The 27,358-nt window shown below is 36.6% G+C and overlaps 1 protein-coding gene across 2 annotated transcripts; it reads left to right on the top strand.

Moving 5' to 3' along the window:
- The first annotated feature begins 751 nt into the window (after positions 1 to 751).
- Positions 752 to 27,240, top strand: otofb (otoferlin b). Of its 2 annotated transcripts, none has more exons than XM_076978609.1 (42): positions 752 to 889; positions 2,574 to 2,630; positions 2,832 to 2,949; positions 3,045 to 3,099; positions 3,436 to 3,567; positions 3,818 to 3,880; positions 3,975 to 4,059; positions 4,186 to 4,348; positions 4,494 to 4,680; positions 4,774 to 4,960; positions 5,381 to 5,604; positions 6,024 to 6,132; positions 6,329 to 6,503; positions 6,650 to 6,770; positions 6,892 to 6,992; positions 7,119 to 7,209; positions 7,318 to 7,434; positions 7,550 to 7,702; positions 7,820 to 8,000; positions 8,100 to 8,224; positions 8,337 to 8,471; positions 8,564 to 8,725; positions 8,810 to 8,929; positions 9,045 to 9,206; positions 9,346 to 9,508; positions 10,204 to 10,271; positions 10,391 to 10,420; positions 10,575 to 10,703; positions 10,844 to 10,904; positions 11,840 to 11,937; positions 12,119 to 12,256; positions 12,342 to 12,479; positions 12,587 to 12,714; positions 12,912 to 13,082; positions 14,781 to 14,941; positions 16,224 to 16,366; positions 16,565 to 16,653; positions 16,868 to 16,966; positions 17,098 to 17,339; positions 17,444 to 17,622; positions 18,250 to 18,350; positions 26,146 to 27,240. In XM_076978609.1, the coding sequence occupies exons 2-42, from the start codon at positions 2,594 to 2,596 to the stop codon at positions 26,324 to 26,326; spliced, it is 5,322 nt and encodes a 1,773-aa protein (XP_076834724.1). In that variant the 5' UTR covers positions 752 to 889; positions 2,574 to 2,593; the 3' UTR covers positions 26,327 to 27,240. The 2 variants fall into 2 exon arrangements, with proteins under 2 accessions (XP_076834724.1, XP_076834725.1); XM_076978610.1 differs by lacking the exon at positions 26,146 to 27,240 and adding an exon at positions 21,621 to 22,957.
- The last annotated feature ends 118 nt before the right edge of the window (positions 27,241 to 27,358 follow it).

Genomic DNA, 27,358 nt, shown 5'->3' with positions numbered 1-27,358 from the left:
TACCAGATGGACTACAGTCTGTAACTGTACACTTATGATATCCATCTAAACTAATAAAGTGGCAAAAAAGTGTGTATACAAGGTAGGTGTTTCAAATATGAGTTGAGCATGAGCTGGATACTTTCATCACTCACACACAATTTCTTTTGGATTTTAAATGTATTTTTTGGCACATGATGTCTTGTCTTGCTTTAAAACCAGAATTATTTTTTTATCACAATGACAATTTGCTGTATATTTCATGTTTTGGATATGGTATAAGCCTACTCTAAGAGAAGGATACCTATTCTCTAAGAGAAGGATACTATATACTCTGAGAGAAGGATATGTATACTCCAATAGAAGGATACTGTATACTCTAAGAGAAGGATACTGTATACTCTAAGAGAAGGATATGATATACTCTTAAGAGAAGGATATGATATACTCTTAAGAGAAGGTGGCCATCAAAAGCTCATCCTCGCTTTAATTTGAAATTCACAACCTCTTTCAAGTTTGCTTAATTACATTTTATTTCTTACATTGATAACATAAACTATTGCAGCTACAGACAAGAAAAGTGCGTACAGAAAGTTGCTCTTAGTTCCGTGTTTGGTAGAATGCGTGCTCATTGGTAGCCCAATGAAATGAGTCTGAGGAGGATCTAATTCTGGTTAGCAGTGTCTCAGGTTCAGTTCTCATGCAATATTCATTAGTGTGTTACATCACTCTTACCCAACTCCAGCCTTCCTCCAAACCAAACTCTTTTTGAGGTACTTCATTTTTGTGGCCTTTCTGTCAAGGGAATGGCAATTTTCACTATGTAGGACAACTTGTTTGTGTTTCTAAGCATTGGAGTTTCTTTAATCTGCAGATGTGCTGAAGAACAGAAGTTCTGGCCCATTGTATGGTATGTAGAAAACAAGTTAGAATTCCATTAATTTGTATGTATCTTTTCTTTGAAGGATATGTTTGCTATTTTTCAAGTTAAACTTTATTAAAACTGTTGTTTCACATTGTTTACAAACTGTTATAGCACAGTCTTACTGAGATATCCAGATGCTCTTCAGTTCCTTGGTGAGCCTAAACACAACCCAGTGGTTTTTTTTAAAAAAGGCTTCAAAATTCTAATAAACCTCTTAGACAAAACTCTTATCAGTTCATTTCAGAAACCAGTGTTCACCAAGGTCTGTAGATGTGCAAAGGTTTATATATATGGGTAGAATATAGTCTAAATACAATTGCAAGTAGTTCCAAAAAATCATTAATGCATTAAATCATTATTATTAATCATTATTAGTACTACTATTGTGATTTGCAGCACGTTTGGTATTAACATCAACTAGAAAGCATGAAACCACTATGAGTTTTTTATACAAAGGAGCTTTATAAGGGATATTAGAGGTTTAAATTATAGTCCAACATGCAGATACATAAATTTAGGACAAAGGCATTGGACAAATAAAGAAAATAATAAAAGCTATATGTATTACTAGGGTTTGCAAAATTATACATGATAGAAAGCAACTATTTAAATAATATACAGTCTGTAGAAATATTAAAGCATTCTTTTAACTGTAATTTAGATCCAAATGTTGACATATAGGATTTTTGTGTTCTTCTTAGATCAGTTCTGTGCTGAATTAAGACAATGTTACATGTTGAACATTCACTAAAATAATAATTTTGTTTGCAAATTAGGAGTGTTAGCTAGTTCCTCTGTAATTCTCTTCTGAGGGAAAAAAATAATATCATCTTGGTTTATGTAGATAGCTAACAGCTCTTAGTGTATATATCACTTTATTAATCCCAGAGGGAAACTGACATATGCTCTCTGTCATATTATTATTAATAATATATTAACATTATCTTTGTATGTACATACATAGTTTGCACTACATCTTACATTTGCTACATTTGACTAAATAATTTGTTCTCTATCAAAAACACCCACAGAAGTGCACAGGAAGGTCTTTTGTTTTACTTGATAAATACTTCTTCACTGCTCTGTTGTTCACAAATGTTTTGCTTCTACCATTTAGCTGTGAACACACTATGCTAATAAATACATATTATGTGTTGATTAAGGTAGAGGTCATTATTTTAAGCATTTTATTTTCTGCCACAATTTTGAAATGTATCCCCTCCTTGCTGATAGATTAAGGTCATCCACTTTAATAATTAAAATCCCCTTTGAGGCCAAATTCTCACAAGATACTAGGTTTTCTGTGCCCCATCACCTGAGATGGGGTGAGTGTAAATGTAGATGTGTATAAAATACAAGGAATTACTCATTTTAGGCAAAACAAATGACAATCATCATTTTAATAGGGTTTGATATAACAGAATCATTATCTTGTGTTTATATGTATAGATAAGTCAAATAGTCAAATTACTGTTTAGGTAAAACATGTTTAATATCTTGAGGTTTTTATGGGACCATAAGCTGCCTGTCTATGGTTAATTTGCATTGTTGAGCTATGCGTTCATTATACTGTTAGGACAGTAAAGAGTAGTTTAGAATGTACAGAGTAACATCCTGCCAACTAAAGCATGAAATGTTTTTTTGTTGATCTTCCCTCTATGATGCACAGAGAAAAAAACCTCAACAACCATGAAGCGTGGAAAGTTTCGCTTCTCTGAGGGAAAAGGTGAGAGTTGTAATCATTCAGAATTCAGGACACAGGACTTGTTGCTTTATATTAGACATTACAAGATAGACTTTCTCAGTTACATTCATGTTTAATACTGAAGCAATGTGGTGTTATCTTTATGTGTGGTTTGATGTAATCTAAAATGCTACAAAGAAAAACGTTTTTTAAAGACCAATAACACACTGTTGGTATATTAAGATGAGCCAGCCATCCTGGAAACAGAGGATTTGGACAGAAGGTTCAGCAAAAAACAGGACCCTGACACAATCTCACTGGCCTCTGTTACTGCTGTAACTACCAATGTCTCTAATAAAAGGTGACCACATTTTCTCTTCTATCCATATAATTAAATAAATATCACATCAAAATCAACATTTCACAGATAAATACATTTTATCCAAAATATTCTAGATCAAAGCCTGATATCAAGATTGAACCTAGTTCTGGAAGGCCAATGGACTTCCAGGTATGTTGACCAACACATTATTATTGATCAGTATTATTGATCAGTATTTTGAACCAATCTGCTTTGGGACAAGAAAATAGGGTTGCAGTCATAAATTGCACAAGAAAAGCCAATTCACAATCTGAATAAAATTAAGTATTAAAACTAATTTGCTGATGATTGTGAAAGTATATATTTGATTTCACATTAGTTCAGCTGAACTGAAAATGAAGTTAAACATAAAATAAGTCTACATAAAATAATGTAATTGTAATTAATGGGAAAAAAATAACTCAGGTAAAAAATGTAATTCATGTAAACAGATTACTCCTATTTTCTCACCTAAACACCTTTTAGGTCAGTGTTACGGTTATTGAGGCCCGACAGCTGGCAGGGTGTAACATAGATCCAGTGGTTTGTGTGGAAATTGGTGATGAGAAGAAGTATACATCAATGAAGGAATCAACCAACTGCCCTTACTACAATGAGGTAATTATGCTCCATGTGGAGTTCTAAGAATATGTTGTACTAGTAGGATATATTAACACATGTGTGGCTAAGACCCTTAATAGATTACTACCTTTACATACTACCTTTTATTCCAAGCAATTACATACTTCCTACCTTTACATACTACCTTTTATGACAAGCAATTTCATTTCAGTAGTCACTAAACATCTTTAAGAATCTACAATGCAGTAATTTTATTTAAATGTCATGCCCCTCGCTTCTTTTCTAGTACTTCGTCTTTGAGTTCAGTCTCCCTCTTGATGTCATGTTTGATAAGATCCTGAAACTATCGGTGAGTTCTCTTTTAAAAACATTCATGGTGCTATTTTACCTCCCTGCATCCTGTATAAAATTAAGACCACTCTTCAACATTAACAACTCTTTAGGTAATCCACTCCAAAAACATCCTGAGAAGTGGAACGTTGGTTGGAACTTTTAAGATGGATGTGGGAACCCTTTATGCTCAACCTGGTAAGAAGCAGATGACTCTCTTTACATTCTGGACATGACAGTAGCAACAAGAGTGGCTGAACAACCTTGTACACAATACATAGAAACAGGAGCCTGACAGTGACTAAAACACTTCCTGTTTTACAGACCACCAGTTCTACCACAAGTGGGCTACCCTCTGCGACCCTGACGACATCATCGGAGGGAATAAAGGCTACCTCAAGTGTGACATTGCAATAGTGGGAAAGGGTGATCCTGTCAAAGCTCAGCATAAAGACGTCGAATCCAAAGAGGATGAAGACATTGAGGGGTGAAAAAGAAAATGTTTATTGTTCATTTGAAGAAAGTAAAGAAAATGGGAAAACATGTCATGTTAAAATGCATAAAAATGTTTCAACATGTTTAAGTGAAATCTGTTTATTTATTTTTAATGCTGAACTTGTTGAATGTTTTAGAAATCTTATGCTACCAGAGGGTGTCCCCGCTGAGCGTCAGTGGGCACGATACTACTTGAAAATCTACAGGGCAGAAGGATTACCTAAGATGAACACCAGCATTATGGCCAATGTGAAAAAGGCTTTTATTGGAGAAAATAAAGACCTTGTGGATCCATATATACAGGTTCAATTTGCAGGTCAAAAGGTGAGATTTTACTTTCAGATAATATTCATGAGATTACATCCCCAATGTAATATGCAGTTCAAATTTCAATGTATTCTTTTGCCTGTGATGTAGGGCAAGACGTCAGTTCAGAAGAGCAGCTATGAACCAATCTGGAACGAGCAGGTGGTTTTCACTGAACAGTTTCCACCACTGTGCAGGCGTATGAAGGTCCAGCTCCGTGACTCAGATAAAGTCAATGACGTGGCACTTGGAACACATTTCATAGACCTTCAAAAGATCTCTAATGATGGAGACAAGGGTGAGTCATGCAGTTTCTGTTAGAAAATGTCACATTTGTGTAAAAATCTTCAAAAAAACAACACAGACCTCTGCACAATGCCCTAAAAGATATTTGAAAACACTTTAGAGCAGGGGTGTCCAAATGTTTTGCAATGAGTGCCAGTTTTGGTCAAGTGAAACTGGGTGGGGGCTGACGATTATTTAAGTTATGCAAATTATTTAATTTATGAAAAAAAAGGGGGGGGGGGGGGGGGTGACTACTGATATTTCCACCCCAGTATATTCCAGGTCTACTGCCATCTTCTGGTGAGATATATGCTGTGGTCAACAGTGCTGGTGGACATGTCTGCTCTAGAGGCATCAAAGACATTAAAGAAAATGACGAAAACAAAATCAAATGAGAGTGTGTTGAAGGGTATTGTCCTGTACTAATTGACAGGCTTCTACCCAACTCTTGGCCCGGCCTGGGTGAACATGTATGGGTCACTACGGAACTACACCCTGATGGATGAGTATCAGGACCTGAACGATGGCGTGGGGGAAGGGGTCTCGTTCCGCGCCCGTATGCTGATCAGTCTGGCTGTGGAGATGATTGAAATGTCTGGTGAAGAAGTGGTGATAAACTCTGAGGTGAAGGTGGAGGGGGTCCCCAACATTGCTGATGTAAGTACTCCAAACATAGTGCATGTTATTCACTCAGTTCTGTGAAGTTCTTCATTTGAAAGATGAAATCTTGACATATGCAGCTGGGTTGAGGCATCACTAGGATTTGCCCTGTAATATGCCTACATTTTTAAATATATATAGGCATTGTCTTTAATTAGATGATATTTATACCATTGAAGTGGTATAACAAGTCTAACTACACATGACAGAGGTCAGAAATGTTTATAAAAAGAAGTGTGTGTGTGTGGCTTTGTCCAATTTCCACTCTATCCTTTCCCTCTCATCTTCTCTTTTTATCATTTTTTATCATCTTTTTATTATCTTTATGAACTTTTCTGACCTAATTTTACATTTCTATATCAAATGAAAATATTTAAAGGAAAAAAGAAAAATGACCTCTGTGTACCTCATTGTAGAATGCCACTGGAAAGATGGAAGAGTTTTTCCTGTTTGGATCATTCCTTGAAGCAACCATGATTGACAGAAGGATTGGTGACAAACCCATCAACTTTGAGGTCACAATAGGTAGATTTCTTTAAAATATTACATCAGAGAGGAGAGTATGTTTCTTGAATAATTCTATGGTTGTATAAGAAGTTTGTTCTTGTTTAGTTCAGTCTTTTTTGCTGTGTTCCTAATGAAGTGCCCAGTTCAATTAAAGGTTAATAAAATGCCAGGTGAAAGAATCTCTTCAGTAAGGAAAGTGTCAACTCCATGTTAGGAAATTATGGAAGTGAGGATGAAGCTCCAATCAAATCACAACAAAGGGGGAAGAAAGGTGGCAATTCAGAGGAATCTGAGCTCATCCAGGCCGGCAGTGACGATGAACTGGATGATAATGATGATCTAATGTCAATGTCTTCTACACCGCCAATGAAACCATTCATTACTGACAGGTCTGTGGAAGTAAAAATAATAATAAACGAGCAGTCACTATTACAAATTGATTAGAAATGTGTCTGTTGTTTCTGTTTGTAATCATGATAGAACATTTTGAGATATTGAGATTTGAGATAATTGTTATTTTCTAATAATTCTGCAGGAATTACTTCCATCTCCCATATTTTGAGAATAAGCCCTGTATCTATCTCAAGAGCTTGTGGCAAGACCAGAGAAGAAGACTATACAATGCCAACGTAATAGAAAATATTGCAGATAAATTGGCAAGTGACACATATTATATACTTTGTTCAATTTATTGTTAAAATATTTACAGCAAAATAAAATGCTGTTCTTTATTTTACTGCATTTCTATAACTGATTCTGTTTCCTTTTGCTTAATAGGAAGATGGGTTGAATGATGTTCAGGAGATCATAAAAACAGAAAAATCTTTTCCTGAGCGTCGCCTCCGTGGTGTTCTAGAGGATTTGAGCACCGGCTGCAGGTCTGAGCTCTTTTCTTTTGAAACTTTAAAAAAAATCAAACTACTTTCTCACCATTGTACTTTCAGTTCAGTGTATTGTATAATTGTATGTTCTGTTCAAGTTGTACAATAACTTCACTTTTTCAGCATTTTTCTAACACTGGCAAACAAGGACCAAAACCAGGCAGGGGTGACAAAGTTGGACCGAGAAAGGCTGAAGCTCTTAATGTTTGAGATGGTATGATCGTCTACATTTCCTGCAAACTTGAGACCTTCAGGAATGAACATTAATACTGTGGTTGTTTATAATGGTGATTTTTACTAAGACTTTGGATCACATCCTTAGGAAAACATGAGCCAACAAGCAAAGACAATGCGAACTCAAGTGAAAAAAAAAACTGTAAAGGATAAAGTGAAAGAGGCACAAGACTTCCTACTAAAGCTCAGATTCTTGGCTGATGAGGTGATATTACAAATAACTGCATATGAATATGTTCCTGTGTATGTACAGTATATGTGGTCCAAAAGCCAAAAAGCAGAAATATTCAAATTCATTGGTAAATATTTTCTCATCACAGCCTCAGCACAGCATTCCAAACGTTTTCATATGGATGATCAGCAACGGCAAACGCATTGCATACGCAAAAGTGCCATCTCAGGACATCCTTTACTCTGACGTACCAGAGGAGAATGGAAAAGACTGTGCAAAAGTCAAGACCATTTTCTTCAAGGTGGTATTCTTCAAGGAATTTTGAACGGAAATGTTGTGTCTGCTGAAAGCCTTTATAAATCATATTTTGCTCCAATGTGAACTAAATTATAAGTGCCATTTTGTCTTTTGCCTTTAGCTCCCTGGTAAAAAGAGCTTTGGGCCAGCAGGCTGGACAGTGCAAGCGAAGACAGAAGTGTATCTCTGGCTGGGCTTGAACAAGCATCGCAAGGATTTCTTGTGTGGTCTACCAAGTGGATTTGAAGAGAAGAAAAGTGGCAGAGGGCCTACAGCTCCACCAATCAGCCTGACCTACATGAGTAAGAACTCCAACATTGTGTGACGAGCAACACCGTTTAGCGTGAATTCGGGATATAGTGTTGTCTGGTATGTAATTATCTTATAATTTTTCACACCAGTGAAACAGGTGTTCCAGCTGCGAGTACACATGTACCAGGCGAGGAGTCTGTTCGCAGCTGATTTCTCAGGTCTGTCAGACCCTTTTGCCAGAATCTTCTTCTCGTGTCACAGCCAGGTCACAGAGGTAAGCTTGTCCTCACCATAATGTTACTTTTTTTTTAACAACCTTCAGCAAAAAGACTGAGAGTGAAGCAAATCAGTGAATCAAACTAAATCACAGGACTCTCTCTTTTCAGATTATAAGTGAAACCCTCTGTCCAACATGGGATCAGCTTTTAGTCTTTGACAATGTTGAACTATATGGTGAGGCCAGTGAACTGAGGGATGACCCTCCCATTATTGTCATTGAGGTCTATGACCAGGATGCAGTGGTACGCAATAAATCTTTTAAATATTGTAGCCTATGTGAATGTGATTTCTTGATTTTCAGGGGAGCCAACAGTGCATTATTTATGTTTTGTAGGGCAAAGCTGACTTCATGGGCAGAACGTTTGCAAAGCCAATAACTAAAATGTTCGATGAGCACTATGGGCCTCCACGATTCCCTCCTCAGCTGGAGTACTACCAGATCTACCGTGGGAACTGCACAGCTGGTGAACTGCTTGGCGCTTTTGAACTGCTGCAGGTAACACAACCACAGGATCATTTGAACTTATGGATCAAGTCTAAAATAATGAAGAAACAGAAAAAGACTCAATAAATCTTTCAGATTGGACCAGGTGGTAAGGCCGACCTGCCTCCCATAGATGGACCTACAGATATGGACCGTGGTCCAATTCTCCCAGTTCCCATTGGTATTAGACCAGTCCTTAGCAGATACCGCATTGAGGTAAGAGATTCTATTCTACATGCAAGTGTTTATAAGTGATTACTTAAAACATGACTGTCCTGAGAACATCAGGTAGATGAACAACTGGCTGATCACATAAGGTCAATTCCTGCAGGTCCTGTTCTGGGGCCTGAGAGACCTGAAGCGAGTGAACCTCGTCCAAGTTGACAGACCTCGTGTGGATGTTGAATGTGCTGGAAAGGGGATACAGTCATCGGTCATAGTAAACTTCAGGAAAAATCCAAACTTTGGCACTCTGGTCAAGTGGTTTGAAGTGGTGGGTTTCATCTGACAAGGGAATGTCAATATGGGCCAATGATGGACTATTTAATTGCTTCTTGGTCTATATTATTATTGTATGGAATAATGCTCCAACAGTCCAACAATGATAATAACATTATTCTGTTTTTCACCAGGACCTACCAGAGAATGAATTTTTCCACCCTCCTCTTAACATTCGAGTGGTGGACTGCAGAGCTTTTGGTCGCTTCACTATGGTTGGCTCCCACGCAGTCACCTCACTGCGTAGGTTCATTTACAGACCTCCAGACAAGATGGTCAACAACTGGTCTGCTATGGGTGCGTATTCTGAAGCCAAAGTCAATGAATACATTGAAATAATCTACAAAAAAAACCTCTCCAGAAGAAGTGTATTTATAACTTTGAAAAGAATTTCTACTGGGTTATGTGCCTTTCATGAGATCTAGAGCGCAAACACTGACCTCACTCTCAGTAAAAAGGGAACAATATCAAAAAATCTTTCCACCTTGATAGCAAAAAGTGACTTGAGTACCCTAAAATTAGGCATATGTATGCATGTTCCATCATAAATTGTTCTTAGGTGCAATAGAGATTTTACAGAAGGGCACATTGCTATAGCTCCCCTGCTACACTGTGCAACTACTAAACTGATTCTGAGTACTTCTGCAGAAATGCTTATTTGTGATTTCTTAAGGCTTATAAGGCTGTTTTTAGCTTTCCATCCCATATCAACCAGAGGGATAGGATCTTCCTTTGAACCTTATTTCCTGTCATGCTTTCTTCGTCCTTTTTCATTGTCACTGTCACAATGGCTTGTTCATTGTGGGCCTGGAACCAGATTCTGTATATATCTTTAGAGCTGCATTTTGGAGACCAAATAGAGCTAAATAAGAGCTAGACAATAAAACAGGAATTTGAATTTAAGTGCTTATGTCTGTGTTTGTGTTTAATCAAATGAACAATTAGTACTACAAAACAGGCTTACATTACATTTTTGAATATTTTGTCTACAGAAGAAATTGTGATCCACACAGGCGATTCAACTGTAAAGAAGATGGAGACAGTTGTCAAACTGGACTCAGTATGCCAGATGCATCATACCTTGATTTATATATTTTTTTTTTCATTCTTCCAGTATAACCTACACTGAGAGAAAACATTTGGAAATATAATCAATCTTCTTTTTGATTGCCCCAACAGGGATCTGATGCTGTTGTTAAGATCGATATGGTGAGCATGTAATACTCTACAGATAAGGCCTTCTTTGACAGTCTATAACTGCATATTTTTAGCCCAGTTAAACTGCAGGGTGACTATATAGATGCATAGTTATAATCTAGTGAGTGAATGAATACTGTATAAGATGGGCATCTTTCATGATCAGGATGATGACGACAAGGGGAAAAAGAAGAAGCAAAACAATGAGGACGAGTCTGAGGATCAGGACACTCTGGATCAGGCCATGCTGGACTGGTGGTCCAAGTACTTTGCTTCCATTGAAACACTCAAGGAGGTAAGAACTTTGGAATCAGTGCATGCTCTTCTGTAAAAACATGTTTCTCTTTCTGGTGGTTCTATGAATAATAGATTTGCTAAGCAGAATTATTTCCTGTATTTGTGCATAATAAAGAATATGAGTTTCTCTCTATGTAGAGCTTGAAAAAGCAAGAGGGACAAAAACCAGAGGAGGAACAAATAGACTTGGACACAGATGGTGATGATAGTGACATCCATTACACTCCTTAACGATATCAATGTTCATCAGACTCATCAATGCAATATCCATTACACTCCTTAACGATATCAATGTTCATCAGACTCATCAATGCAATATCCATTACACTCCTTAACGATATCAATGTTCATCAGACTCATCAATGCAATATCCATTACACTCCTTAACGATATCAATGTTCATCAGACTCATCAATGCAATATCCATTACACTCCTTAACGATATCAATGTTCATCAGACTCATCAATGCAATATCCATTACACTCCTTAACGATCTCAATGTTCATCAGACTCATCAATGCAATATCCATCACACTCCTTAACGATCTCAATGTTCATCAGACTCATCAATGCAATATCCATCACACTCCTTAACGATCTCAATGTTCATCAGACTCATCAATGCAATATCCATCACACTCCTTAACAATCTCAAAGTTCATCACTATCGATGCAATATCTATCACACTCATCAATAATTACAAACTCCATCACACTCATCAATGATAGCAAACTCCATCACACTCATTAAAGATAGCAAAATCCATCACACTCATCAATGACAGCAATATCTATCTCGCTCATAAATTACAGCATCCATCATACTCATGAAACACATATGCAGTGAGATTTTTCTTTAATATTCAGAAATAATATATTTATTATTACATATGTAGTTTCAGTATATGTCTATCCCAAATCACTTCTTAGGTATGACATTCTAAACAGACAGATTAAAAATAATAATAATTTCATTTATTTTCTGAATACAAATGCAGAGTTCTAGTCCAGGATATAGTTTCATTTGAGAAGAAAAAATGGCAAACTTGTATTGTCGTCAGTGAAGAATTCATGTATTTAAAGTATTATGTGCACCCCTCCATAAACTTTAATAAGTCTTTATTATATGAAAGCTATCAAGAAAAAGAAGGGAAAAGGCAAGGACAAGAACAAAGTTCCACCACCAGAGAGTGAACCTGAGAAGAAAAAGCAAAAAATTGATGAGCTGAAGGTAAGCTTTAGCACTTGCTTTTTCAACTAGCAAAATCATTTTGGTTCAATGTATGTTTTTTTTATAATCTCTTCTTTCTTTCTTCCTTCCTTCTTCTTATTAGAGTTATTCTTTAATTAGTCTTTAATTAATTCAGAAGCTGTTTGGGACCATGGGAATGTTTTTTTACTCACTTCAACAGGTGTACAGCAAAGAGCTAGAGAATGATTTTGATAGCTTTGAAGACTGGCTTCAAAGTTTTAACCTTTATCGAGGAAAAGCTGGTGACCAGGAAGAGCAAAATGAAGCTGATGATGAGAGACTTGTTGGTAAATTCAAAGTAGGTATTCAAACGACCAAAACAATACACGTAGTTGTTGTGTTCCTGCTAGACCAAACTAAGTGTCATATGTTGCATATTGCAGGGCTCTCTGTGTGTGTACAAACTACCTTTGCTAGACGAGATGGGAAGAGACCTCAATCATGATTCCAATTTGGGCATGTTCCAGAACATTCCACAAAACGAGCCAATCAATGTTTTAGTTCGGATCTATATCATAAGGGTATGTGTATGTGTGTGAGAGAATTTACTAATCTGTTAAGATTTACAAAGACGCATTGGCTATTAGGTCTAAATGTGAAATTCTAACTGAACTTTCATTTATCACAGGCTACAGACCTGCACCCTTCAGATATAAATGGGAAAGCAGATCCATACATTGCCATTAAACTTGGAAAAACAGATATCAAGGACAAAGAAAACTACGTCTCCAAACAACTTAACCCTCTGTTTGGAAAGTGAGTTTGTGCTCTGGATGTTAGACTTAACACTAACACTGGATGTTAGAATTAAGGATACTCATAAGAAAAATAAGCAGTAGTCTATAAATTTCCATAAGATGTTAATTTGTTTATACAAGTATCTATCCAGACATCACCTCAGCATGCCAAACTGCTGAAAATATGGACACTAAACTCTTTGTCTCCAATCTTAGATCATTTGATGTGGAAGCAACATTCCCAATGGATTCCACCCTTACTGTATCCATCTATGACTGGGATTTGGTTGGCATTGATGAACTGATTGGGGAAACCAAAATTGACCTGGAGAACCGCTTCTACAGCAAGCACAGGGCTACATGTGGTATCCCATCAACATATTCAATGTAGGTGTCCCCTACTATACTTGTTCAAAATTAGCCCACACTACACAAACCAGCATTTCAACATTTATAGTACCATTATAGACAATTATAGTAACATTTACACTGTGTTCCAAATTATTTTGCAAATATTTTCTCAGATTTTCCAAAATTACCTATATGAATTGCAATCATTGTAATTTTCCAGTCATCAACTATTAGAGTATAACTGAAAGGTTTTTGTACAAATTGCCAATGATATCAGTATTTAAAAAATAAAATAAAACACTCAAAATGCATGTTCCAAATTATTATGCACAGCAGAGTTTTCAACCTTTTCATTTTTATAAAGAACAAAAAAAATGGTAATTGGTGAAATTATTATTAGCAGGTTATTACAAACTGAAATCAAACAGTTTTTAAGTCAAAAATTTATTCTAGGTGATGTTACATTTGCACATATGTCCCCTTTTTCGAAAGGAGCTTCTGAACTTTCTTGTCCATTGAATTTGTCAGGTTTTGGATGGTATCTGCGTCTATTGTGAGGACAGAATACCCTCCCAGAACTGTTGCTTAGATGTGAACTGCCTCCCGCCATCATAGACACTCCTTTTGATGATGCTCCAGAGGTTCTCAATGGGGTTGAGGTCAGGGGAGCATGGGGGCCACACCAAGTTTTATGCCCATAGCAGCCAGATGTGCAAATGTGTTCTTTGCAGCATGCAAATGAAATGCATTATCATGCATGAAAATGATCTTGCTGTGGAATGTATGGTTCTTCTTCTTGAACCATGGCAGGAAGTGCTGTTTGAGAAACTCCACATACATTATGGAGGTCATCTTTACCCCTTCAGATATCCTAAAGGGGCCGACATTCCAGCCCAAAACATTACTCCACCTCCTCCTTGTTGGCGCTGTAGCCTTGTTTGCATTGGGTGCCCATCAACCAGCCATCCACCACTCCATCCATCTGGACCATCGAACAATGCACGGCACTCGTCGGTGAACAGAACAGTTTTGAAGTCAGTCTTCATGTTTTGTTTGGCCCACTGGAGCCGTTTCTGCTTGTGTGCAGTGGATAGAGGACGTTGACAGGATGGCTTACGCACAGCTGCAAATCTCTGAAGGACCCTGCATCTTGTTGTTCGGGGGACGTTGGTGGCAGCAGCAGCTTCAAAAACTTGTCTGCTGCTATGAAAAGGCATTTTTTTGCAGCTGCTCTTTTAACCTGATGTAATTGCCTGTTGGAAAGTCCTCAATTTTCCCTTATCAACACGCACACGTGTGTGCTCCGAATCAGTGTGTTCACAATCTTGATTGTGCGATGATCATGATGAAGTGTCTTGGCAATGTTGATTGTAGTCATGCCTTGACCTAAACACTCCACATTTGTTGCTTCTCAGCAGCCGACACATCCTTCTTCTTTCCCATTTTGGCTGAAAATGTAGGCTGCTTAATAATGTGGGACAGTCTTCTTAAGTAAACTTGCCTTTAATTGGACACACCTGCAAAACTAATTAGCACAGGTATCTTCAATTGCTTTCAGTGATATAAAGAGCCCTGACACATATCACCATCAATGGGTTTAACTGACAAACAAAAAATTCTTACCTTATCACGCCTAAACACTTTTTGCTAAATAATTTGGAACAGGGTAAGCTATAGCAATGGATTCACTTTTGTTTATTTTCAATTTACCATTTTATGCATTTGCTTTTCTAGTTATGGCTACAATGTTTGGAGGGATCCAATGAAGCCAACACAAATCCTATCGAAACTGTGCAAGGATGGCAAAATAGATTCACCCCAGTATGGCCCAGGAGGAAGAGTAAAGGTGGCAAATCGAGTTTACACAGGCCCCACTGAAATTGAAGACGAAAACGGTATCTAGCCTTTTTCTTTTTTTAAAAGAGTAATTTTTATGGATGTCTTAAGGCCTAAATGTCTCATGAATTTAATAATTCCTTAATTTAAAGCTTTGATTTCATTCTTCAAATGACATGAAGAATAAAGAGAATAAGAGCAATTACTGACCTTTGGGCCTTACATCTACAGATTTGTAAGCAACATGGTTGTTAAAAAATTCTTGCACAGTTACTGTTTTATCATCATATATAGTAAATCATATATAGTAAATAGCCTTGGCGACAAAGATCTAGGGATGGATAAGATCCGCTCTGAGTTCCTTAAAGATCTGGATGTTGTGGCACTGTCCTGCCTGACACATCTTTGCAAAATTGTTTGTACATTGGGGGCAGTGCCTCTGGACTGGCAAACCGGGTGGTGGTTCCCCTTTTTAAGAAAGGGAGGGTGTGCTCCACTTATTGGGATCACACTCCTCAGGCCCCTGGTAAGGTCTATGCAGGGTTATTGGAGAAGAGAGTCTGGTCGATAGTCAAATCTCAGTTACAAGAGGAACAATCGGGTTCCGTCCTGGTTGTGGAACACTGGACTAGATTTTCACTCTTGCAAGGGTCCTATAGGGTGTATGGGAGTTCGCTCAGTCAGTCCACATATGTTTTGTGGATTTGGAGAAGGCATTCAACCGTGTTCCTCTGGGATTCCTCTGGGGGGGTGCTTCGGGAGTATGGGGTACGGGGCATGCTGCTACAGGCAATCCAGTACCTGGGCTCAATTGTGTAGTTGAAAGCATTTAATTGTAATGACAAACTGAAAAGTAATTATAACGATACAGACTTAACACCAAAAAAAACTACAGACAACAAATACACATAGCTAACAGAAAATACTAATACACTGAGCAAGGTAACCACAGGCAAAACATACATCGAAATCCACAGAGTGAATACATGAATGTACGTACAATGACAAACAATAAGGAAGACCTAGCACAGGGTTTAAAAACACTACACACAAGTTTTACCAATTACACAAAGCGGAGACTGACACAACTGAACAGATTAAAACAGAAGCAAGGAAATGAAAATCAAAACAAATATTCAAAGGGGCATTGCCGTGGGAACCGCAATGAGGGGGATCGTCACAGTAGTATGTTTGTTTACTATTTATCCTAGTAAAAAAATAGCTGCATTTTTACTGAATAAATAAAGCAAAACCAGCTTGTAGAGGAAACACTAATGTATTTAGATGACACTTTTTAAAAGTAGTGTTTGCTATTGATTAACAAAAATAATTTTTTGACAGGGCTCAAAAAGCCAACAGAGGAGCACCTTGCTTTAGCAGTGCTTAATCACTGGGAGGACATTCCAAAAGCGGGTTGCAAACTTGTCCCAGAGCATGTCGAGACAAGGCCTCTGTGGAACTTTCAAAAATCTGCAATTGAGCAGGTTAGACACACCCAACAGGTCTACTACTTAAAGGACTATCAGTGTGTGGACATTCGTTGTTTTTTTTTCCAAGCTTTTTCAAGTGACCCATAACTGCCATTCTAACACAATATAAATATAATTATAATTCATAATAAAATTCATGTAGCATTTCTCCAAGATGGTTGTTCAGCTCCAAGATGGTTGTTCATTTTATAGGGACGAATTGAGATGTGGGTGGACATGTTCCCAAAGAATCAGCCAGCTCCTGGACCTCCTGTTGATATTTCACCAAGGAAACCAAAGAAGTACGTCCACAAATAATCATGTCTTTGTTGTTCGTTTTGCTTTTTAATAGTATTTCTGTAGTCTACGCCACTTAGATTTGATTCATGAATATAAATGAAATCAAATCAAATATATTTGTATAGCGCTTATATGAATATATATTGTCATTTACATTTTAGAATTAATATATATTTTAAGTTTTTCTAATTTCAAGTACTGTTTGATTATTGACAGGTTTGAGCTCAGGGTGATCGTCTGGAACACAGATGAAGTTATTCTTGAGGATGACGACATATTCACAGGAGAGAAGTCAAGTGATATTTTCGTGAGAGGGTATTGTGCTTTTTCTGTTTTAAAGATATGATTTCATCTTGTGTCCACCATAATTGCATTGACTAACTACGCCCAAACTGCATAATCGTTAATATCTGTTGTGATTTATATATGATTTTTGGATTTTCCAGATGGCTGAAAGGACAACAGGAAGACAAGCAAGACACGGATGTTCACTACCACTCCCTGACAGGAGAGGGAAACTTCAACTGGCGTTTTATTTACCCCTTTGAATATCTAATAGCTGAAGAGAAAATCGTCATCTCAAAGAAGGAAAACATGTTCTCCTGGGATGAGACTGAGTACAAAATCCCTGCCCGCCTGAATCTACAAATCTGGGACTGTGATCATTTCTCTGCAGATGACTTCCTGGGTGTGATGCTCCACTAAATTTCATATTTTTTTCATAGTTACACATACATTGTTTTATCCAAAATGAATGATTGTCCTTACACAAAAACATGTTTCTCCATACAGGTGCCATTGAACTGGAACTGAACAAATTCGTTCGTGGTGCAAAAACAGCAAAACAGTGCAGTATTGACATGATTCTCAAAGAAAACGAAATGCCAAAGATTAACATCTTCAAAATTAAGAGAATCAAGGGCTGGTGGCCACTTGTAGCAAGGGGTGAAGATGATGAGATGGAAATCACGGTACGTCTTTAGTACAGTATATTTAAAAAGTATTTGAACTAATAATTTGAAATTCAAAAAATATATTAAAACCTTTTGGTTTTCTGATCATGCCACCAATTCTGAATGGATCTGAAGATACAATATGGATCATCCTACTTGAAGAGTTGTCCATAACCTAGTTAAAGCTTTTTGGCAAAACCTCTTAGATTTGAAATCTCTTTTTAGTAGGAGTCCATATTTTCTAAAATAGGGTATGAAGTATCTAATGGGGATTAACTACTTTTCTGCCTGACCTTCCCACTTTTCAGGCCAAACCCACCTTTGGAATTTTTCTCATCTACCCACAGAATCTGTCAAAATCCCCATAATTCTTATCAAACTCCAGTGTTTTAAGTTTGTATCTGTTTGACATCACATTATATATTCTGGCATATATTTCAAATAACTTGTCTGGTACCAATTCATTATTTTGGAGATGAGGTACCTAGTCATAATGTGGAGACTCGGTGCAACTTCTGTAAGTCTCTGACTGTGACCTTTGGAGAGGTACTTGATACTGACGGGTTTAAAAAATGAACGATAGTAAGAATTTGACATTGTATTTGACATGGAAAGTTAATTGGTTAAATTCTATTCATCTTTTAGGGAAAAGTAGAGGCAGAGCTTCACCTCGTGACAGCCGAAGAGGCTGAAAAGAACCCTGTTGGTGAAGGACGCAATGACCCCGAACCTCTGGAGAAACCAAAGTAAGAAATCTTAACACCTTTCATTAACACTTCATGTCTTTTCTGTCATTGACCTTCTAAAACTGATTTCTCCTAAAAATGAGCAGTTTAAAGTGGTCAGCATAATTTTATATATGAACTTTTATATATGAACTGAATATTTTGAACTTCTATTATAATCTTATAAATGTCTCAACCATGCACAACTAATGAAATATATTCCAACACAATCTTCCTAAGGTTTAATTATAAAATAAGAATATAACCAATAAAGTTGATTAACAAACTAAAGTAAACCAAGATCTTGCTACAGCCTCAATAGCAGCCAGAGGTTTTTCTGGGGGCCTGGACTGGCAATAAAACACTGGAAAGATCCAGCCTGTGCTGCTTCTGTAGAGCAGTAACTGACATGGTACTGTGGATGCAAAAAAAGTGAAAAGAAGCCAACCCTAATCCTAACCCTAATTACTAAAAACTAGACTCAACAGGATGTTAACTGATTAAAAAAAGCTAAATAAACTGTTCAGTTTAGTTTATTTGATGATGAACGTATTGCCTTTTGTTTGAGCACACTGCTTTGATGTCTCCATTATGTAGGTTTTCCCACCTTTTGCCCATCAGTGCTTTCCTTGGTCTGGGCATGTTATATGGATGTTTCTTTGTTTGCTCTTTGTCCCATTGGTCGTTTTCTCTAATGTTCTGTCCTATTGGTCATGTTCTCTGATGTTCCTTCCTATTGGTTGTGTTTTCCTATTGGTCCTGGTCGTCCCCACCAATACTTGTGTTCATAATATTTAGTTCCCAATACATGATTTTAGCTTAGATTCTCCACTCTATGACAGTTTTCGGAGATCATTATGAAAAGCCAAAACCCAGATCAGAAGCAAATTGGTGTTTGCTCCTGGCTAAAAAATCAGCTTTCAGATGCTACATATGAAATAATGAATTATGGAGTTATTAATATGGGCAAGAAAATTACAAAGATGAAGCCAGTCAGCTGCAACAAAGTGTGCTTTCCCCACCTTTTGTCCATCAGTGTTTTCCTTTGTTTGAGCACCTCATTTGGATGTTTCGTTTGCTCTTTGTCCCATTGGTCATGTCCTCTGATGTTCTTTTCCATTGGTCATGTTCTTTGTTGGTGATCCTCACCAATACTTGTGTTCATAATGTTGAGTTCATAATTCATGATTTTAGCTTTGATATTCCACTCTGACAGTTTTTTCAGAAAAAAGCCTGAAGCAGAAGCAAATTGGTATCTGCTTTGTGACAACATGTGTTGTGAAAAGCGCTATACAAATATATATTTTGTATTTGGTCAAGGCTCAAAAATCAGCTTTCAGTATATATGTGAAATAATCAATTATGGGGTTTTTTAAACCGTTAAGAAAATGACTAAGATGAATCCAATCAGTTGCACAAACTGACTAGCTTCATCTTTACTCCATAGATGCTTGCCATTGTCTTTGCAGATTCCCAAAGCATGTCAAACATGCAACATATCTATGCTTGTCAGCAAGTCCATATCTTGTAGTGTGAAGAGTGTTAAGAGCTGGCTATGACTGGCAGTGAGTGTGATGATGAGCTACATATAAGACACATGTATAAGACACAAGATGAAGGAACATCTGGGGGGAGGAGTTGCACATCAACAATCATGGAAATAACAAAAGGTCTTCATCCTCCTTGTTTCATCCTAAATCAGCACACAAACAACTTGGATAGCTCACTTCATGCTGATGTCCATCAGCGGAAGGTCCCTGTCATTGCTTGTGTCACTTCTCGTGTGATTTCCTAGTCTGAAGATCAAACAGACGTCAGATGATGTATCTTGTGATGTGAGATCTTGTAACGTGATTCCTCTCACTGATAAGTCATGTAACATGCAAGCCACACTGACTTCAAGATTCCTCATTAGAACATAGCAAGTTGTATAGTGTGAACAGTACAACAATCTGATGACTTTTAAAGTGGTGCAGTGGTAGCATATGGCCATTGATTCAATGGTTTGATCTCTGTGCTGGAAAGTCTTGGTGCATACCTAAAATACCTTCACTTTTGTATGTGTTTCTATTCATTCATCCACATATGACCCCGGCTCCATAACATCCCCCCACTCACTGACTCTGTCCAGCGAGTAGTCTGCACTTAAGTCTGACACCCAAATGTCCCATTACAGACACACCATAAAGCAAAAGAGTCCAGTCAAATATTAGTTCCAATTATTGCTTGTCTGTAGCGATAACGTGGCTAAACTAACATCAAATCTTTGTTTCAGATTACTCTTATCCAGTTACTCTTATCCATCATGCTTATGCTTTATTCAGATGCTTTTAAAGTCTCTTATTCCATCATCTCCCAGCTGGGCCATGTGTGGTCTGAAGCTGAGAATCCTTGAGAAATATCACTGTACTGTAGACTGTACTGGCCCTTTGCAGCAATCATGCAAGTCAGGGGTTCAGTGGAGAAGTGCCACACTGAACCTTCCTGGTTAATATTGCGTGGGGGGAGGGTCTGTAATCCACCGCAAGATCCAAGATGAGGAGTACACACCAGGATGCAAGAAGGAACACTGCAACATGATAAAGGAAAATAAAAAATAAATAAATGAATGAATAACCAATCCTGCAAAGGAATCTTGGTAGTAATACAGAACACAGACAATGAAGATTTACAAGAAGCATGTCTGAGCTAAACATATAAAATAACTAATCAAGTAAATACAGGAAAAACAAAGTGCAATTCACAAACAGAAAATAAACTTTTCGGCATACAATATCTGGATTTATTACAACATACTTTGTATGGTAAGTGCCCTAACCTTTGCTTGAATATCATACTGAGATTTTGCTATCATTTACCACTAAAAATTTATGCAGACTAAAGTAATGTAGACTAAATTATTGTATATAGTTTTAAATGGACTTAATTCAGTTACCTAATTCAATTGCTAAAATGTATGCTTCATTTTTACTATGAAAATAAAAAAATTCTAAACTGTAATTATTCTGAAAATACTTGTAAAATTTTAAACCATTCTAAAATGTATAATAATCTGCTTAAATAAGTATACCTTTTTTACTTTATAAACATGGATTGAAGTGTTCTCTAAAATAACATAAATATAAAGTTAATAAGCATTCATATAAACAGAAATATAACACTAAACAAGGCCTTGTGAATAAACATGTTTTATGCTGCCATATCCTACTACAATTATTTGTCAATATGTTCAAACAGTTTGTAAATTTTTTAAAGAATGCTTTAATTTAATATTTTTTTCTGTCCTGCTAGCCGGCCTGACACAACTTTCCTGTGGTTCATCAGCCCACTCAAAGCAGTGCGATATCTCATCTGCAACACCTACAAGTGGCTGATCATCAAAATTGTTGTGGTTTTGCTACTGTTGGCAATGCTGGCTTTGTTCCTTTACAGCATGCCTGGGTACATGGTAAAAAAGCTACTTGGAGCCTAACAGGCAGCTGCAATAACCTTTATGTTAAATGGCCTCACCATAGATCCAGTATCTTAAAGATTTTCCAGGTAGATGTTATGTGACCTATCTCTGAGACTGTTAAATAGTTAAATATGTATATTGCTTGATTAATTATCTGTTTCTACCATTTTGTCCAACCTCTCAATGTGTTTATCTTCACTCTTACCTCCCTATTAACGTTTTCTGGGAATAGACACTGCTTAAAATAAATGTTTAAAAAAGAGGATTCGATAACAGTGAAATAATATGGGTATATGCAACTAAGAAATTGTGTCCTGAAAAAATTAATAGGGAAGTATAGCATGTTTTATGTTTTATAATTTTTAATGTAGATGTGTAGGTTAAATAGACTTAGAATAATGCATTTATAATGCTAAGGTTTTGCAAGGGCTGTACAGAAACAGGTGAAATATACAGTTGTAGGCATTTAATAAAACTCCACTAATGTGTGTACTTCACACATACATACAAGGTCATACCCATCACTGAGGTCACCGAAGTCTGGACCTCTGTATTTTTTCTGAGCTGTATATAATAAAAGTTGAGAACTAATTGCCTAAAACAACTCAACTTTGTGCTGCAAATATACTGTACAACACTAAGATAACCGACTTTCTCATTTAATGTTAACTACCGGAGTAACTGCTTTATCATGGGTGGAGTAACTGATCTTGTCGTTAATGCATCTTAACTCAATAGGTTGATATTTGATTACAAAATGATCCAGGAAGCTGAATATTCTGAATGTCTTCCAAATTCCTACCAACTTATGCCATTCCTATTGAGTTATGATGCCAGCTTGTAAGTTTCACCTGTGTGAATGAACCAGCTAGCTAACCTAGCTAATATTAAGTCTATCCATTAAGTGTCAGATTAATTATTAAACTCTCTACAAAACTAAACTTTTTCAATTCTGTTTGTGTTCCGAGAAATTCATCTTAAAAATGAGGTATCTCTATAATATTGTATTTAACATTTCCATCTTTGCATATCAATTGACAAGGTTCACACTGGCATTTGATAGAAAGGTAGATAACGTCTATGCTAAATAGAAACATTTCTATTTAAGGTATTTTGTGTTTGGAAAATGCGATGGTGTATGGTTGAACATGGTTGAACTTTAACAGAAACACACAAAATTGACATCTTTGATTATGATTAGATTTCAGTGGTGTCTGTAGTGTGCTTTTTCCTATACTTGAAGTATTTGATTAAACATTGTTAACATTCATTTTCAGTTGTTTTGTGATCTTTCATTGCAACATTTAACCTGATTCTTGATGAGGAATTGTTGTTTAACTCACTTGTGAAATTGAACGTAATTTCGGGTAAGTTTTACAGCTGCCATATCCACCCTGGATAGTTACCTGGATAATTTATAGATACTAGCTAGCTAATGTTATGGCTAGCTGACTCCACTTCATCAAAATGAAATTATGCTGATATGTCTGCTGGGGAAACCCTATAGCCCCCATACTCAAATAGCGGCCCGCGGGCCGGCGATCTATTTCTGGCCCGCAAGCTGTTTTGAAAAGTGTTTTTTTTTTTTTTTAGGAATCTTTTTTTTCAATCGCGCTATCCGCTCTTATTTTGAAATCGCGCACCGCGATCTCAAGACGATTTATGGCAACAACAAACAGGTAGCAGACGCCCAAATGCGTTCACCCCCAACCCCCACCTCGTCGACAGTTTACGTTCGCCACCCCCCCCCCCCCCCCCCCCCCCACCCGTAACCGGCCCCTTCAGTGATTGAAAAAATTTAATGTGGCCTGTCATCATTTCTTTTTGAGTACCCCTGCCCTATAGTAATGGGAATTATGACTTGTTGAAGGGAGTTGGATCTTTTGGCTCCATTTCTTTTAAAAAACAAAAAAATGGCTGTTCATTCTTTTTTTTTCCTCAGGCAGCAGGAGTACTGCTAATACTGAGTAAACTATTAGACAGGCTGTGTTCGAAATAGCCTACTACATACTGGATACTGCATACTGGTCCTCGTAGTAGTATGCTGTACAGGTTCCAGTATGCGACAAAAGCAAAGCATACTATGGGGTCACATGAACCCAGCATTGCATGATGGTATGCAGTACACTACGAAGATAGTTCTGTTCGCGTACTGGAAAATTTTGCGGAAGTAGTATGTCATCCGGGGATGTTTCGCATACTGGAAAAATTCATTTTTTTTCGCATACTGGATACTGATTTGGGTTCCAATCCATACACCAGTAGTATGTAGTAGGCTATTTCAAACAGCCACAGACTTGATATTAAAATCAATGATGGTCTATCATTCAAATGTTGCTACATTGCCTTAAATGTAGGCCTAATTCAAACAATACTTAAATGAGAAAAAAAATTCAAAAGTATTCAAATTGACAAGTAGGCTATATTTTAATTAAAATAGTTAAACAAAAAATGTTTTTATTGTAAATAAATTGTTTGTATCATGTGTTGTATAACTTGTAGCCAAACCAGGCTGACATTCCAAGCATAAAAAACAATTCGAAACACTAACACAATTTATTAAAAATTTACTAGATTACATTTTCTAGCACTGCTCATTAGCTAAACGTTCTCTCTGTACCTCAGTTACAGCTTTCTTGTGCACACGTGCTCACTCTTTCGGGCCATATTTTTGGAATTTAATTTCAACAATAAACAACTCTCACTATGACTGATTCCCTTTATTGATGCATTGTTGAATGGGTCAATTAAAATCGAAATTAACTATGCAGAAATCAACAACAAATGAATGCATTTAAACAGCTCCCAGAAGTGCGACTCAGTTCCTTTCATTCATTTCAATGAGCCATTCAATAAAATCGGTTCACTAGTCTGTTACAGTAGTTTCTCTTAATTTAGCATGTGGTTTCATCGTAGCTATTGCTAATTAGGTAACTAGCTAGATGTAGATTTATGCAGTGTTTTTATTCATCTATGTAGCTAGCTATGTCTGGATTCCTAGAATTGTATTAAATCTCCGTATTAAAAACTCCTTTTTGAATTTTGTTTGTTTTGAATATTAGTGCCTAAGCTATATTAGCTAACTATCTGTAACTTCAGATTCACAATGAAGTCGAAATTTGGAATGCTGATTTTTTATTCCACAATCATAGATGACAAAAACATTTAACGTTTTTTTGGATCGGGTAGTGACATGCGGAGATTAGTACGCGTTTAGTATGTAGTATGGTGTTTCAAACAGAACTTGTGCCATTCTCCATTAACCGATCACAAACATGCGTTTTTTTAAGTTCAACAGGAAGCTATTTCTGTGCCTATTTCTGATTGGTTATTTGAGTTGTATAAAATTATCAGATCTTATTGTGCAGCTCAACAGACCCAAGGCTTCTATGTGTGGCAAGTATAAGACATAGCTTCTTTATGAGTTAAAACTCATCCACACAGTATTGTTAGCTTACTTTTGGCAATTTACTCCTTGATAATTTTTTCATTTCTATCTAATATTAACTTTATGAATTTGTTTTTTAAGCAGATAGCTATTAGCTAGTATTACTATAATTGATAGGATTATATCCCTTACATATATAGATATATCCCTTATATATATAGATACATAGATACAATGTAGTGGCCACACTACTTGAAGATGTAGTCAGGGTATAGCCCTAACATTTTTTATTTTATTACCTATTATTATTATTATTTGAACCTTTAGTGAAATATCAAGAAAATCCCCTTAAATTAAAGGGGTCCACATATCTTGCTGTATTTCTAGTGTTATCCAAGGCAGATGCACAATGCCAAATCCTAAACTGAATTACCAATGAAAACAGAAAGCATATATATATATATATATATATATATATATATATATATATATATATATATATATATATATATATATATATATATATCACATATCGCACACACATTGACATATTGATCTTATTTGGCTACATTGTCAAATTGTCAAAACAGGATCAATTTACCTATTTCACATTTTGTCTTACCAAAATGTACAGATATATTTTCTAAATAACATTCCAAGGAAAACCTCAAAGTTTGAACCAAACTGAACCACATGTTTCACTGGGACACTCTGCAGTGCAATATGTATAATTCATGAAAAGTATTTCACATCAATACAGAAACTGACAGATATTCATGACTGATATTCATCATAAAGTTAACAATAAACAAACCTCAAAACATTTCCAGAGCTGCGTAAGACTTGAATAGTACATATACTGTAAAATGTTGCATGTTGTTAAACACCATTCTGTTATGGTTCATAGATTACCATAATTTTGGTTTTTAAAAAATGACATTGTTAATGCTAATGACACTTTTCTGTCTCAACAGCCGTCCAGACACCTCGATGCTGGGGTTCATCAACCCACTAAAATCAATCCGCCATCTTGTCTTCAAAAAATACAAATGGCTGGTCATCAAAATTGTTGTTACTATACTCGTACTTCTCATGGTGGTCCTGTTCTTCTACAGTATGCCTGGCTACTTAGCCAAGAAAATTATTGGAGTCTAAGGAAGCAAATTATAAACTTTATTTTTAATTCTGTATCTAGTAAGATGCTGTGTTAAAAATGTGTATTTCAGTTGAAAAAAACAGGGAAAGATGTCTTATCCAAAACAGCATGTGTTGAGTTTTCTCTGTATGGTTTAAAGCTTTAAAGTTTGACACTTCATATTTGGCCTGTGTAATGTCTTCAAATTAATCATCTTTCTGAAGGCCTGGGTATCTTAGGTGAATTGATCATAGCTGTCTGAACAGCAAGTATACCTTGATTTTGCAAAATGAACATTTGTATAACCTCTGTTCTTATTCTTAAACACGACATTAAATGTTACCGGATTTCTCAGAAGCTAAAGGCCTGGATGTGATTTACCGTGTAGTCGTTTGTTTTATGTGGGTGATTTGGTTAAAAGAAAGAAAACGTTTCACGCAGATAAAGTGGAGAATCACAATAAATTGTAGATTGCGCATCAAAAATGTTGGATTGGAAGCAGCGAGGAGAATATAACCGCTAGTCCTCCGCTTTATACCATATAGGGGGAGATCAGGGACAGTTGTAATACTTTTTGTGATTTTTCCAATAAACCAAAAACCATTTACACTGGAATAGCCAATTTGCTGTATTATGAACTTCAATGTGTCAACTACTAAAACAATGTATTAAGTGGGTTTATGAAATATGTACAGGTTGCAAATTTGATTTAAATACAGTCACTCCACTGTTACAGGTAACACATGCTAGGGATGGTTGTAATGTCTACAATTTACATAATTAATCAATCAAATACTCAAAATGAATTTATCATTTATGTTATTGGGACTATTTATTTATTTTTTAATAGGCCTAATGATTACTTTCACACCACATTACAAAAAAGAGGGGAAGCCGTAAAATTATAATGTAAGAAAATGATTTAATAGGTAGAACAAACATCCTCAAAATAGTTTAAGAATGAAATCAAATCAACATTGCCAATTGGGGGGATGGGGGTGCATGGTTGGGGGGGGGGGGGGGGGGGGGGGGGGGTCAACTCAGTAAGCTCG

The sequence above is a fragment of the Brachyhypopomus gauderio genome, chromosome 17, assembly GCF_052324685.1.
Source record: "Brachyhypopomus gauderio isolate BG-103 chromosome 17, BGAUD_0.2, whole genome shotgun sequence".
Lineage (NCBI taxonomy): Eukaryota > Metazoa > Chordata > Actinopteri > Gymnotiformes > Hypopomidae > Brachyhypopomus > Brachyhypopomus gauderio.
Note: the sequence above shows the minus strand (reverse complement) of the source record. Positions and strands in the feature narration are given on the sequence as shown.